The sequence below is a fragment of the Anopheles cruzii genome, chromosome 3, assembly GCF_943734635.1.
Source record: "Anopheles cruzii chromosome 3, idAnoCruzAS_RS32_06, whole genome shotgun sequence".
Lineage (NCBI taxonomy): Eukaryota > Metazoa > Arthropoda > Insecta > Diptera > Culicidae > Anopheles > Anopheles cruzii.
In genome coordinates, this window is record NC_069145.1 from 28,251,784 (window position 1) to 28,267,752 (window position 15,969).

Genomic DNA, 15,969 nt, shown 5'->3' on the forward strand with positions numbered 1-15,969 from the left:
GGTTTCCCTAATGCGTTCTTCTTCTTTTCTCTTTTCCGTTCTATTTCCTGCCCGCCACCGCCGCGTTTCGATGGCCTCCGTTTCTGTTCTGGGTGTCCCCGGTGGATTGACCTGCGCTGCTCGCGTTGCTTGCGTCAATCCATTTCAGCTGCCAAGTCGCAGCTGATCAAATCGAAGCTGCCGAACAACGTGCTGAGCAAGATTTGGAAACTTTCCGACTACGACCAGGACGGGTTCCTGGACATCGAGGAGTTCGCACTGGCGATGCATTTAATCAACGTCAAAATGGATGGCAACGAACTGCCGATCGCCCTGCCGCCCCATCTGGTGCCACCGTCCAAACGGCGCTCGGACTAGGATCACGGCAACACCTCTCTCAGTGCGTGGCGGCGGGCCTACGGTTTCCTTCAACTTTTCCTTCCCTTAATTCCTTTATCTATCCCTCTCTCTCTCTCTCTTCCCCCGACGTCGGAAGGGAGCTCGCGCAATCACGCAATCAATTCGGGTTGTGTATCATCTTCTGCTTATCGTTTCACCTTCCGCTTCTGACCGGCCGACTTTGGTGTGTGTGTGTGTGGCTCCCGGGTGCCAGTCGGCATGCCGCACCATCACGTTGTCCATTGCCACATCCGGCCCGGGATGGGGCAGGGGGCCTGTTTTGCTTTCCGGCCTTCACCACCAACTGTCAGCCACCTAGCCAGCCACGGTTGAACTTTCGGTTCCGGCAATTGCGGAAGCACCGCACATCCGGCAAAAAATAAAAACGAAACCCTCCAACGAGAAGGCCCTTCTCGTCGAGAGCTACAAGAAGAAGGCAAAAGAAAACGAAAAGAAACAACAAAAACCAATTGCAAAAGATGTGAGCAAACTTTCGCAACTACGATGGACACAATACAGCCTCATTTATCTTGCGCCTTAGAATGGTAACTTATTTATATTTAGTTAGCGAAACAATGCGTGTCCAGGAAAGTGTGGACCGGAACGGTGGGCGGAACGTAACGACTGTACCGTGCTTTCGCAACACACAAATAGAATGGAAACGGAAGCGAAAAGAATGCCCCCCGACACGAATCGGAAACAACGACGACGACGGAAGCGGTCGCCTCATTATGGAGGAATATTTCAATTATCCTTTTACGTCGTTATTATGAACTTTCACCACAGTCATCGGCTGGTGGCCCTTGCTTCACTCCAATGCCTATTTATTACGTTTCATGGGACAAACACGCACCGGTTACCGGTAGATGCAATATTAGTAAAGGCACCGGACACACCCCATTCGGTGGCCAGCTTTTCGGCCGCGTTTCTCGTGAGCACACTCAACGAACAGGAGTAGACAGACGAAGCAAATCATTAGGAGACCCTTTTAAAATTGCCTTCCGGTTCGGTTGTTGATGAAGGTTGACGTAGAGATTGATTTCTATGGATGATGAATCCAATACACGGCAACAGAACGCCAATCATCTCATAGTCTCGCTGGAGCCACGTCTGATCGCGTGAACTTCAGTTGCATTGATTTGCAGCACAAGAACCGAGGACTTTTGTCATTCATGTGTTATTCCAAGTTTTGAATATTTCTTCTTCTTTCACCGTCCGGCTTCGATCCGGAGCACCGGTTGTGGGTTGGTTAATTTTTCAATAAACCACTTACCCGGTTGCCATTTGCTTGTCACTGTGCGAGGCCACTCAGTTGCCCTGTAACGTTTACGATGGTGCATACCGCAACGAGCGCGCGCGCGGCCTGGAGTGGACTTTGGGATTCAAGATAGTTTTGCATTTCCTGCCCTGTCTCTGCTGCCGCCGGCGCTTTCGCCGGCATTTGGCCATCGCATCGTTCTGCATATTTTATGCACCTTACCGTGCGCACGGAATACGGCATAATAAGTAACGAAATGCTAACAAGAGAGAGAGATGACCCATCTTGCGCTTCAAACGCTTCCATCCGCTGGTCAGTTGGCCGTTGTCACCACTCGGCATAACTATCTGGGCGCGCGTGGTGTGCGCCGTGTGGCCCACACCTTCCGGTCTCCGGCACAACTCCGGCGGTCGGGTAAGGTCGATAAGTGAATAATTTATGAGCCCAATGGCCATGGTGTTCACTTGCCGTCACGGCAAGTCTCCGTCTCTGAGTGTTGAAGCGGGTGTTTATGGCAACGGAAGGTACAACGGCTGCTGCTGCTGCTGTTCCGGCTCGTTCATAGCTCCAATAATTGAGTGCTGAACGGAAGAAAAATGAATGTCCTCGGTGGGCGAGGTTGCAGGAGCGAGTTGTGTTGAATCGCTGCAGTTTGTTTTGGGCAGCCGTGCGCGATGACCTTAAGACCTTAAGAAATCCGGTTACTCCTCTGTCCTAGCTCGGTCTGTAGCTGGACAACAATCCGTTCCGTGTATCGATCGTGCCGTGCCACGGTTTAATTATCCTTCTCATGCCTACATGCTTGCGGCGCTCCCACCTCCTCCTGCCAAATGATTTCAAATCGATACGACGACGACGGACGACGCACGGTATACGCTATCCGCAATCACTGCTATAGGGAGATACGATAGGTTTTAGTGGCTACGCTTTGTTGTTGTCCCTTTTGTTTTCCACTATTTAAGGACCCGGGACCGGAGGCACCGGAAACGAACAAGCAATTCATCGCTAATTTAGAGCTAATTTAAAGCATTTACTACGCGCACCGCTCGCTCGGTCCGTTGTTATTAGTGTGTCGTTTTGTTATGGGACCTTTTTGCGCGACAGAGCACAGAGAGAGATAGAGAAAAGGGGGTAAAATTAATCATAATGCACGCAAGGCCGGCCCGCGGACAAGCTCTCCCAAGGTGGTCGCTTACTTAGGACTTTCGGATTCTAGACGCTCGCAGAAAGTGGAAATAGTGGACGCGTTACGCATAAATCATATACACAGACACAGAAATACATATATTTACAACGGCATGGCATTAGCCCTTTTGATGGTATTTGTATAGTAGGTCACGAAAAAACAAACGAAATGCGAGAGACAAAGAAATAAACCGCAGCAAACGAAACATATGTGATGAAAAGCAGCATGATGTGGAGCAGACTTTCGTGTCCATCGGCGAACCGGTTGTCTTCTGTTTTGCGCAAGGGTCGCCCGCAAGGAAGTCTCGTGGCCGCCCGGGCCGCAAGCACGTTGAAGCCAGAAATCGGGGTGGCCAACGCCTAGGGCAAAAATGGTTACGACAAGAACCCTCCCGAAACCACCCGGTGACCCGTTTGACGCAAAGCCGTGGGCATCGCTAGGAAGAGTGTCCGCGCCAAAGTTCGCAACCGGGGGCGCGCGTGTTGTGTGTGTGTGTTGACGATAAGCAAATGTTGTAAAAAGAAATGGTTCATAACGAAACGACAATAGTGTCTCGCATATACTTTTATGTGTATTTCTGTCGATTGGCCGTGGCCGGGACGAAAAGGGATCCGAAAGATGCTGCCGAGGAGGGTCGCAGAATAAAGCGACCGAGCCGCCCGCGGTTGGTGGATGGTAAGTAGCGGTTAAGAGTTCACGGTGGATGACATATTCGATCGATCGGCGTACGGGGTGGTCGCGTTGTGGTTTCATTTTTGTGATTTTGTATTACGACGATCGTAATAATGTTACTGTGGAAGATCGTACCAAAAAAACGGACTCATTGGAGCGTGTTATGAAGATGAACTGCCGCACCGCCTTCTACGGCGTGGTAAACTGTTGACGTGCGTGTGGCGTTCTACAACTGCAGACGGTAAGTATGAGCGCGTTCTACGTTGCATTAATTAGTTGAAGGGATATCAAGTGGAGTGTTTCCGGTGGTCCCAATTCTAACTTTGTGCCATAAAAACCGGCTTCTAGCATCGGAATGGAACGTCTTTTTATTGCCTTTCATCATCTACAGCGAATAAAAGGACCACGGAAGAGAGCGCGCGTATCGGAGAACTTCGCTCCGTCACAAAGACGCCGCCTGTAGTTCGATGATGGGTGTTCTTCGGGCGCTCGCTCTTGTAATGGCGATGCGAGAGGCTGAAAGCGCATTAAGCTATAGTGCCGGAGCCCGTAATTAGAGCGCCGAACAAACAAGAAACAAGAAACGCTGGCCTCTGCAACAACACGGATAACTTTTCGGAAAGTGGATCGAAAAGCCGTCTTTCCATCTCGGATTCCGAGTGTACGCGTTCCGCGTATCTGGCGCACTCGCGCCCGCGAGAGAAAATTAAAATTAACCCGGAGAAAATTAATCATCTTCAAAGTTTCGAATGGCTTCAGTTTACACATTATCCCGCCCTATAATCGCGTTGCTTGGTGCGTCTGTTTACCTCGGCCGGCCCCGGGTAGCGGGGTGTGAGACTGCGAGGAAGTTTTGCGACTCCGTCTCGGGTTTGATAATGAAGATACATTGCGGAGTGGTCTGGTCGTGCTCGTGCGCTCGTCCCATAGACTTCCAGCCGCAATTTGTTTTCGAACGGGATTGAGAACTTGCTACACTGCCAATGGTTGTGGTGGCATGTTGCGGATGGCGTTAGGGGCACCGGTAGCAGGAAGCTAAAAGTGAGAAACTAATTTAAATAAATAGACCCAAAAATTGACATCTGATCATTATCATATCTGCACGCGTTTTCCGGTTTTCCCCTTTTGAGTCTCCACGAGGCCTGTGGTCGGCATGTTCTACTAACCGGACAAATTATGTAAAAGATTTAGCAATCATTTAATAAAGTGAGAAGCATTAAAATGTCTCTGCTGTGCGTGGTAATAATAATTCGAGCAAATACCTTCACAACAGAAGAAGCCGTTCGGCCAGAAGTTCGTGAAACTTTGATCCTTAATTTACGACGGGGCGAACTAAATGGTGTTCGACAATTCGAGTGCCACGCCATCTGACATCCGTTTGAAGGTAGACAATCGGAAACTGGAATGCACTGCCTATGCTGCCCATTCCCCGAAATGTGAGTCATATTTAGTAAAATGGCATTCCGCTGCGTTTGAATGGTCCATCACGGCCGTATTACAGCGAATGGCTGATTTTCAGTAAACAAAACATTCACTTTGCATTCCACTCGCAACCGACATATTATTGCATCGAATGAATCACACAAAATGCTCCGCTGGGACCGACCGGTGCCCGTGGCGACCGGTAAATTACGAACTACACTATTTAATTAAACAACCATTGGCCAGGACAAACATTGGCAGAGAAAACCGGAGCGGATTCCCGCGGGAGACAAGCGATGGCATTAAACGTGCCCCACGAGCCCGAATGATGAATTGAAACACTTTTCGAATAACAGCTTCGAGCTTGAGATTAATTTTTGTTATTGGATCAGCTGAAGCATACGGTGTCCTGCTTGAGTCCCAGGACGGCCACTCTCTGGAGAAGGAAATTGACACCGACTGTCCGCACCGTGGCAGGAGTCCCTTGATCCCAGTGGAGCTTGCCCATTGTCGAATAATTTGACCGAACCAAAACCGAAACAATCGTTCATCTTTCGCAAATGCCAGAGATTCATTCAGCCACATCATCTTTAACCGTATTAAAATGCCTGTAAAGTGCATAAATACATGAAATACATTTTCAAAACAAATGAAGCTCTCCAAATGTTTCATTATATCACTTTACAGCTCGAACCCCGTACAATTTTGCATCTCCAAGGCGAGTTTAAAGGCCACGGCACGGCGACGCAGTTTTCCTTTGTGCGAAGCAGGTTAGCGTGGCCAAAAAAGTGCAACAAAAGTCTTAAAGACGAAACCCGGTTACACGCGTTAATGAAGGCACGGCAAGGAAATGATAATACTTTAAGTAGAAAGTTTATTACTTGCGAAGGATCAGCCCCGGTAAACCCCCCGGATGATGCGGCCCAACCGAAAACATTCGAGTTTACTGCCCCGCTGTGTGTGAGAAGTACATTTCGGTACCTCATTACGCAGTGCTTACGCAGTAACTCTCGTAACGCCGCAACTCCGTGCCGCCCCCGCGTGGAGGATATGCGACGAGAATAAAAAGGAAAAGCTCACCAAAGCCTCGGGTTTCGAGGGGGGTCGGTCCTAACTTTTGTTTCTGTTTTGTTTTGTCGGGCAATCGTACACGAATGAGCCACAGCCGAATAGGGCGTGGTGCCGGTGCTGGAACCGGTCTCAATAAACAACGTTTCACAGTTATTAAATGTGGACGCAGCAAATCTTGCTTTTTCCTTAAGATTCGTGAGAAGCTAACCGGCGGCAATGCGCCAACGGTGAAATATTGGGCACATTTGTAATTTTTATCCACAGCCTCCGGTGCGCACATTCGAGACCCGCACACGTGCCCAGAACCGGTGTAGGTTTGCTCCGCTAAGTGTATATCGATTTAATTTTAAATGGACACTATGCGCTCTATTTTGCGCCGCCGTCAGCTGTTGGGTTGCAGGATTTAATAACAACGTTTCGCGATAAATAATGCTTGTGGATTTCCCGTAAATCTTTCGTGGCCAGCCGGTCAGGCGATTGAGATGGGTAAACAGTTGTTAAATGTAATGGCAGAATGTACAAATTCCACAAGATACAGTCTGTTAAGGGACACATGTGAACGCGCGACAAGCAAAGTTTCGAGAGACACATACTGATTGACTAATTTAATGAGATTCTTTATAAACGGCCAACTAAATAAGATTAACGCATAATTGAACCCGATTATCGGTTTTCCATATTCGAGCGTAATCTCTTGAAAATTACATTGTCAACCGTGCGAAACATAATTATGAAATAAGCCCACAATGGCCCGACGGTCCCAGGAAGGAATTACGAGAATTAAATACAACCAATTTTCCTGTAAACGAGCTTTCACACTCCGTGTCGTCTCGACCATAACGACGATGCATGAAAATATAACGCAGCCTATGTATTGTCACTTCATTATCGGAGTATGACGAAACAATGGTGAGGTTGGCAAGCTAATTGGAACAAAAGGCATGTGTTTTTCTGAAAACTATATTCACAGTGCCAACGTCCATAAAGAGCTCATTAATGTCGACAGCTAAAGCCGAAGGTATGCACCTTTGAAGTCAAAGTTATGATTATGTTCATGAATTTGTAATTGGTCACAACAACTTTGTCTTTGTCGCACGATTTGTGAATGCGATGTTTGTTTCCGTTGCCCGTAATTTTGTCAATTCTAATAAAATAGTATTTGTACGAAATTATTTTTGCGGTTCCGTTCAAGTCTGTAAAAAAACAAGCAAAAAAAGGACGAACAATGTCTGGCTCAAGAAGCTTTCCGTGTCCGTGTGGAAAACATTGAAACTAATGTGAAGGACGTCCTGTCCTGTCGTGCAACGGAGGGACAACAAAAACTCGAACCCCTCTTTCAGCTGACCCGAAAAATCGGCAACCCATTCGGCCACCCGTGAAAACTTTGTCGAACTGCTAAATCGTCGGGATTTGGTCGACGGCGGGGTTATCTGCCGCCATCACGAACCACGCCATGAAATGTGATGATCGTTGCTTTATTGGTTCCTGTTTTTTTGTTTTCCATCTCCGCCCAGAGGCCCACAGTTCGTTCGATAGTTCGCTTTGCATTCGGCCGGTTGCCGGGGATAAGTCGGGAAGTATAAAAATCACAGCCTGTCAGGGTTGAAGTGCTGATTGAATTACCACGGAATGTCGCTGTCCCGATCATGTCGTCTCTTTTCTTCCCCAGCGAAAGATGTGCCGTGACGTAGTGGTAGGCCCTTCGGTGCGGTAAAGAATTCGGGCCAACGCCCTGGGGATCCTCCTGTCCGTTACGAGGTCCCCCAGCCGCACGGGGTAGGCGAAGGAATAACATCTGTCCTTTAATGGCGTGTCCGGGTGGCGTTATCATCCGGTGCCGGTGTTCGTTCGGTTTTTACCGGGGCCATTCTGTTGTTGTTGAAAGTCAATCAGTGCCCGGTTTCGAGCGGGACCCGATGTCCTAACTCGATTCCCCGCAACGAACTCCGAGCGCCGAAATCGGATTGGGCGAGGAAAAAGAAAAACCAAACCAAGGGACCGGTCGCGAGCACCAAAAACCTGATCAAATCGGAGACCCGTGTAGCCATTGTACCGAGGAAACGGAAGGGACGGTTCCTATGGTCTTTCCGCCCAGTTGGGGAAAACAAGAATCGGCAATCCGTGTGAAGTTTTCAGGGCCGACCAGAAAGATCCATCGGCAGCGAAGAAAAAAAAATCCCTTCCGGTGAAAGCCGATCCACCGTCACGGCCGAGCGCACGAGAATCCGCTCCAATCGGTGTCACGATTATCGTATCTCAATCAAATGGAATCATTTCCAGCTCGGTCTTCGGTCGAGCGAAAAGAATTTTCAAAACCGATCTTCCGACCTTCCGGCACCGATCTGGGTCGCGGAGCCTTACGAACCGGAGGTTGCGGCTTACAACAAAAAAAAAACGAAAAGTAAAACCACAACCCAAAGCGTCCGCCACGCGTTTTATGGCGCGTCTCCATCTGGCCATCAGCAACGGACGAACCAAATTTTATTCCCCCTTTTTCACTGGCCCAAACAAAAACGAGGTTGCGAACAATAAAAATCGTAAAACGGCGCAGTTGTGCCGTATCTGCCTGCCATAAAGGCGGGCCCACAGCCTCCGCGGGCTCGACAGAAATCGATGGTGACCGCAGCGAAAGGAGTAAGTACCGGGGCGCGGTCCATCGCAAACCCGCCACCGGCCACCGGAACCAAATCGCCATCAGCGGTGAGTAGTTGCGAAGCAGCGTGACCGCGGGGCGACCAAGGAATTCGCCGAAACCATCTTCGAGTTCGCCACCGAACGACACTTTTGGGCCCGCGAAATGCGACGTCCGTGTCCCGTGGCGAGTCAAATGTGGTTTCGTGTAACGAGCTCCGTGCCCCGGGATGTGGGGTGGGGGCTTAAGGCTGTCTACTTACGTCTGGAAGTCGCCCCGGAATGGGGTTTGCAAAAGGAGCGAAAAGAAAGTGCTGGAAAGCAGTCGGACAGGTTGGCCAGCGAACGGACCGTTAGCGTCGCCGAAGAATGGCGCTAAACGGCGCCATTTTGTGGTTAAATATTTAATGTTTATGCCCCGACAGACCGACAGGCCGGTTGACGCGTTTGTTTGGGCTGGGTCGACCGGCACACGCACACGTGCCCAGGCACACCGTAGTCGGGAAGAAATCGAACGCGAAGCGACATGTTTTGCTTCGCCTGGCCCAAAAAGGATACCTTCTCAGGACACTGTCGAAGGCGTCCAAGGAAAACTAGGGACCGACAAAAAAAATCCGCCCAAGACCCTTTCGACGGGCCCGCGTGCGCACACAAAGCATGATTAATATTTCAACTTTTTATCATCAGTCGGTGGTGATTTACTTGGAATTACCTGGAAGCAGGGAAAAAAGGAAGGCCGAAATCCCGGCCGAAACTTTTCAAAGGCAAAGGCCAACAATGGCAAACTCCCCAAACTCCGCTATCGTGTCGCGAAGGATTAGAATTTCAAAGCATACTGGGATCAGCCGGAAAAAAGGAGGCCCCAAAATAGCGTTATGAAAATGAAGCAAATGTCAAAGTGACGGAACTCTTCTTTTTTTCCACCCGAAGCGCCTGGCAACTGACCAGCCGCCGTGGGTCGCGAACGAAAGTGAAGCTCTCGGCAACGAAATAAAAAAAGGCGCAATGTAGGCAATTCACAAAAAAAAAGATGACTCAACTAGTGTCCCTTCGTCGGTGCCGTAATTGAGTTCGGTGAACAAAACTGTCAGAAAACAATCGAAAGCAGGCCGGGGATGGTGTGCATGCAAACACCGCTTAACGGCAAACTGCAAACTTCCGGCCAGGCCACCGGGCGTATTTCGGGTTGATATAATTTGTTGAATCAATTAATCTGCCAGCCACTTGGCGGGAAGTTAACGCGAAAAGTTCGAGTAACGACGCGGAAAATCACGACCGGTGCGCGCACACCGGTCGTCGTCGTCGGCGGCGCCCAAAGTGGAATCATATTTAATTTTGCCTCCGACTTCCGATGGCTCCACGTTGCGAGTGCGCTCGTGACATTTACGGCGATGCCGCCGCGACGCCGGATCAGGATAATTAGATCACTTACACTCCGAAGCCGAACGATTAATGGCCGGCCGGCCGAGGCCCACCGAATCACTTTGCTGCTGCTGCTGCTCGAAAGGGTTCAATAATGGAGCACTCGGGCCACCCACCTTCCGGTGGTGCCGACCGCTTCGCGATTTAAAATGAAGATAATTCAATTAGTAAAGAAAGCTTAATCGTTCGTTTCCGTCATCGGTCGGAATTGAAAGAGCTTCATTTGACAAAGCCCGGCCAGCCCGTCGTTGTTTCTACATTTTGCTTTATTTTGTTGCCCTCGAGGCTACTTTAAATACAGAAAAGAGGATTTGTTACGTTCACCGCAAGGCATTTTCGTGCGAATTAATCGTTCTGTGTTGATCCTTTCTAAATCGCATCGAAAGTTTTCACTCAGGGAAGCTAATCTTTAACTAGCGGGAGGTGTTTGAATTGATTGTTGGTGTCCGTGGGAAGTTTAAGCCCCGTTGGCGTCTTCGGACAACACCATTGATTAATTAGTTCACGATTTACTTAATAACTTAATGTAGCAGGTGTATAAGTTGAGTTCACAGGGCTTTCTCGATGAAGAAAGCTCATCATTTTTCACTTCACATCATTTTTCTGTATTTTCGGGCCCATGCCGATCGTTTTTCCATCAATCCAATATTTAATTCCCTAATTTGTTGTAGGAAGGGATCTGACCACCGGAAGGGATTCACCGTTTGACACGGTTTTAGTAGCTCATGATACACTCATATCAACCAGATCCCACCATTTGCACAGAGCATAATTTTTTGCGCTTGCGGGTTTCGTTATAAATCCTGTTTTATTCGCCAGTCCCTTCGCCTTCGTCCCAGTCCGCGATGGCCTGGCGCCTTCGCCACCATCCGATAACCAAAAACAACATTCTTTGGTGTCGTTAAAGAAGCATTTCAAAAATGGTTTTACAATGCTCCATTTGCTTTCCGCTCAATTTGTGTGGCACATTCAGTGTTTCTGCCGATTGTTGTTGTGTTTCAAAGTTGGGTTTGCATCCAACAACTTCCGAAGTTCCTCATCGTAGGGCCTTTTCACTGCTCCAGGTCATTATCTGCATCAGATTCTAATTACCAGAGTTCATCATAAGATTTTACCAACGGTCGGATTCTCCTATGATCATCATTTCTTTCATCTACCGTCCAGCGAAAGATAATTAACTAATATTTTTATTAGAACGGACAGAGCCGTATTGAGCATCAACTAAACGTCAAGTTGATATTCACAGTCAAGATTCGAACTGAGTGGATCTTAGTACGGGACTCCGTCGGGTTACTCAAAATTTTATTCAATTCTAAAGAGGCGTTTCAATATTCAACGCAAGGATTCTACGAACGAAACGATGCGCCAGCATGGACGTCATTGGTGCGCCACCGGACGTTTTCCATAAATATTAGAAAGTGGATTTTGGCTCCTTTCCGTATCAAACCCGGGCGCCAGAAATCGTTTCTCGTGGCCCATTTATATCCCTTAACCCACATTATCTTCCCGTTGGCGGGTGACTTCCTGCCTTCGGATGAGCGTTTAAATTAATAAGAAAACAGCGCACACCAAGGAGCACCGGTGGGCGGTCGCGGAATGCTGTTCCCGTTGCACATGCACACGTATACCCCGTTCCCGGTCACGTGTCGGAATGGTTCAGCTCGCAATGGGTTGGCACTGTCCGGGTGGCGCCGTGCTACTTTGAAGTATGCGCTGGCTCTCCTTTCGCCTCCACCGTCTGCTCCGGTCCGGCCAGTAGTTGTCGCCAACCCCCGTCACGGCACTGCAACGATGTAACACCTCCCGGTGAAATGGGGCTGTGGGCACTGAGTAGTGCCAGAAAGTTCATTGCCATTTAATGGTGTGTGCTGCTGGCTGCTGGCCCGAGATGAGTGCTCCGTTCGCTCGTATCTGCTTCACTCGGTTCGTCGTCGTCGCTGACTACGGCGTCTCCGGTGTCACAGGTCACAGGTCGCGCCTGGACGACGATGTTTGTGTTCGTTGATAGGCTGCCGGAAGTATGCTGATCCACCGCATGTACGGGGTGCGGCTACCCTCCCGGCCACGGATCTGTGGTGGTGCCTGTTGCGAATTAATTTTCACTCTCCGCCCGCCTCGCTGAAGTACGGATGCAGTAGGGCCTAGACGACGGGGCCAGAAATGGGGGGAAGCGTTAGGGTATAAAAACGTGAAAAGGTACCGAAAGCGGGTACCGTAGCCTAGAGCAATGGTGGCATTATCCCGGCAAGGCACGTGCACCGGAAGCACCGCCGAGGGCGGTTGGTGGACAGCGCAGGGGACTTGTGGGGTGGGGGTTTGAATGGACATTGCGATAATGGAAAACGACAAGCGAGCACACAAAGCGAGAGGATCGACGGATCGACGGAACCAGCGGCGATTCCTTCGCCTTCGCTCGGAAGGAAGGAAGGCCCGGATGGGCCAGGATTAAGGAGGTGCTGCGGAGGTGCTACTGGGCCGTGACCGGGAAAAAAGGGGGCACCCAAAACGGCTCGACAGACACATCGGACCTACCTCGTCAGCCGTCAGCCGCTTGGCGGGATTATACCGCACCAGCCCGTCGACCAACCCGAGCTCGTCGCGGGTCGTGCAGCTCGGGAAGATGTCCTCCCAGCGTTCGCCACGCGCATTCGGAAAGCGGATTTTGTTATAATCCGGCAGGCTTCGCACCTCGGGCCAGTCCTTCAGGTTGGGCGTGCCGAGCGTCCGGACCACCAGCGCGAGCTGCTCGATGTCGGTGGCGCCGGCGAACAGCGGCACCCCGCGCAACATCTCGGCGAACACGGCCCCACTGGCCCACAGGTCGACGGGTGGCCCGTACCGCTGGCAGCCCCACAGGATCTCCGGCGCCCGGTACCAGCGGGTGGTGACCTGCGGCGAGTACGGCTTGTCCGGCTGCCCGTCCGCGTAGATACGGGCCAGCCCGAAGTCCGCTATCTTCAGCACGTCGTGCCGGTCGATCAGAAGGTTGGCCGGCTTCACGTCCCGATGCATCAACCGCAACCGGTGCAGGTACGCCAGGCCCCGCAACAGCATCGCCGCGTACCGGCGGACACTTGCCCGGGACAACGGGTTCTCCTCGTCCCGCAGCTTGCTGTGCAGCGTGTGGGGCATATACTCGAACACCAGCGAGATGCCGGCCAGATCTGGGTACATGTCGAGTAGCTCCAGCACCTAGCGAAGGGTCAACAAACACCGAACGTCAACACAGACCCGGCGACCGGTGGCGCCACCTGGCGGCCCCACTGGCGACTTACGTTATCACACCGGCAGTGCTGCAGGGCACGGATCTCCCGGACCGCGTTCAGCGACACCACCCCGAACTTGGTCCGCAGCGACAGCTTCTTGATGGCCACAATCTTGTCGTCCGCCTGCAGATCGCGCGCCTTCACGACGACTCCGTGGACGCCTTCGCCGATGCGCCCCAGCGGCTGGTACCGCGAGGGCATATAATCGTCCATCGGTGGTTCGCCTTCGCCAGTTCACGGTTCCGACACACGCTTTCGAGGTTATGTCACCCGAGCGCCGGGTGGCCGCGAACTGTTTACTTTTAATTAGTGGCGGGTGATAAAAAATTCACACCCACCAAAAAGGACGACCATTTCTGCGTCGTTGACCACCGAAACTGTCGACTGCCGGAAGGAAATTTGGGAACCAAGTGTCGGCACGGGTTGTTTGTTGTTTTCCGTTGCCCATGGCAACGCGACGATGGTGCGCTTTGTTTGGTACCTATCGCGGCCAACCGTCGTGTGGCGCTGAGCGTCTGACGTTTGGCCGGCCTTCTGTTTACGGTCTAGGGGCGCGATTCACTTTGGGCAGACAATTCGACGACGACTCGGAAATCGAAAGATTCGTTTATGGTTCGCGCGAGCAAACAACGAATAAAAACAAATGTTCATCGCGTCGTGACGTCGATGCCGTAAGGAAACGTACCGTGGCTTCGTGCACCACCAGCCAGCGGTTGGAAGGACACGAGTGATTGAATCACCACCCGTTCGGGTGCATTACGGAGTTCGAATTCGCGTAGCACAAGATTATTGATTTTCCGTTGGCGAAGACGTTGGCCACTCAAAGCGGACGGATTGGTGTTCCCGAACCCCTTCCGTTTTATATCCCTTTTTTATATTTTTTCTCAACTTATTCCTTTTTGTCGTCCCCGGGTCGTGCGGGAGATCGACTACCAAGTGAGCGAGTTCTACAGTTTTGTTTTTCCTTGCTCTGGAACCGGAGAAAAGTCCATGCAAAACATGTTTCTGTGGCGAGAGCATTCACAGACACTGATACTCTAGTTGACCATTTCTCTAATTGCTGCACCCGATGCGGTAAGTAACACTTCGGATCCGGTAAGAGCCGACCCAAAGTGCATAGTTCCACAGTGGATTGAATGTAAACCACGACCGGAACGTCAATTAATTAAAAGCTATGCTTGACGCTGCCACCAGACCACCACTCGAGAGAGTCCTTGGGGCTACGTGCGGCGCAGGGTAACGTAGCGTAAGCCTTCTGCCAACGTATGTGGTGATTGAATCTCCTTAGTGACTTCTTCTTGCAAACTGCAACTCCTCGTAAAGACTACCGTTATGCTTGACATGCTGACCCTGATGTGCACACTTTTTGGTCGAAGCTCCTTCAACAAATATGCTTCGATAGCTGATCACTTGTACCCATTCGTTTTGTATGTGCAGCGCTTGAATAAATAAACACAACCCAGGAGCACACGACCAGATCCTCGGTTGGCTTGGGGTGCCCCGTCATTGCGTCCTTTTTATTTCACCACCCCTAAACGCTAGAAACGCTTAAGAGCCGCATTACCGACTCATCGCGCCGCACATAAAATATGCAGCGCTTAACCTGCGGGCGATCAAAAGCGGCCAAAAACGCTGGCGCCCAGCCCTTCTTTAATTTTCGTGCGCTTGTAATTAATGAATTCTCCCTAAATGCCTGCGGCTTTCGTTGGTCGGTTGGCTTTCCTTTGTGCTTGCTGCTGTGTGTTCTTGCTGCGGGAGTGTGGGATGGTGCTGGTGCTGCTGCTGTCTCCCAGCCAGGAATAGCTTTGTAAATTAAGTGACGCAAACAGGCAGCGGAGATGGTTTAACCCATTCTCGGCGTCTTTACGGCGTTCCGGGGGATACACAGTTTTCGATTCACATGAATGGAGAACGGCCGAGTGCAGCTTGGGTCGCCCGGACCGGGATTGATCGGTACAATTATTAATTCATGCTTTAAAATGCAACCCTCAAAGGGTGGTTGGGCATTATTTGTGTAATGTACGTGGCTTACCACACACACACACCACGAACCGGATCGGATCGATAAGGAGCTACCGTTGCCCGAGGCACCTCGTGCTGGTGTTCGAAATGTCTGTTTACCGAATCTAAGTATAACATTTGAAGAAGAGTTTAATTTTATATCCGGCCCGGAAATCGACGAGCTGAGGAAACGCAAATGCCCTGTTCTATTTTAGAAGTGTTTATTACACCGGAAGCGAGTGACTTAACTACATCAACAGCCTATCCATTACCGTTTTAATGACGATCTTTCTGTGACGCTCTATTAAGCAGACCATGATTCATGTTACGGTAAAGTTATTAGCATTCCTACATGAGCCACTTCGGGACATTATCTCTCTGATCCGTTCAACTTCGTTCTCGTGCACTTACGCCATAATGGCACCAATGGCTGGATAATCGCTGTCCGTGCTACGACTCTCCTATGACAGCGACATATTTAAATAAAATAACCGATATTTAGGTCACTTTTCTGCGGGACGACAACATGACACAAAGAGAGTGCGAGCGAGAGAGACAGAGCGAAGGAGAGAGAGAGAGAGTGTGTGTGTATTTATTATGTAAAACCGACCCGCAAACTTCGGTCGTTAGTAATTCTGCAGCCGAAGTAATCCGAATAAATC

The 15,969-nt window shown here is 50.4% G+C and overlaps 2 protein-coding genes across 2 annotated transcripts in view; one reads left to right on the plus strand and one right to left on the minus strand.

Annotated features, from left to right (window-relative positions):
- LOC128275067 (EH domain-containing protein 1) overlaps positions 1–3,347 on the plus strand; it is a 29,554-nt gene extending 26,207 nt beyond the window's left edge. Inside the window, exon 3 of the mRNA XM_053013447.1 lies at positions 149–3,347. Coding sequence (XP_052869407.1) covers positions 149–357 — 209 coding nt within the window. The 3' untranslated portion in view covers positions 358–3,347. The remainder of the gene's footprint in view (positions 1–148) is intronic.
- Positions 3,348–12,139: 8,792 nt separating this feature from the next.
- On the minus strand, positions 12,140–13,519 carry LOC128270161 (cyclin-dependent kinase 20). The gene is made up of 3 exons (XM_053007566.1): positions 13,316–13,519; positions 12,573–13,232; positions 12,140–12,181 (listed from the first exon to the last, which is right to left on the minus strand). The coding sequence occupies exons 1-3, from the start codon at positions 13,517–13,519 to the stop codon at positions 12,140–12,142; spliced, it is 906 nt and encodes a 301-aa protein (XP_052863526.1).
- Between the last annotated feature and the right edge of the window lie 2,450 nt (positions 13,520–15,969).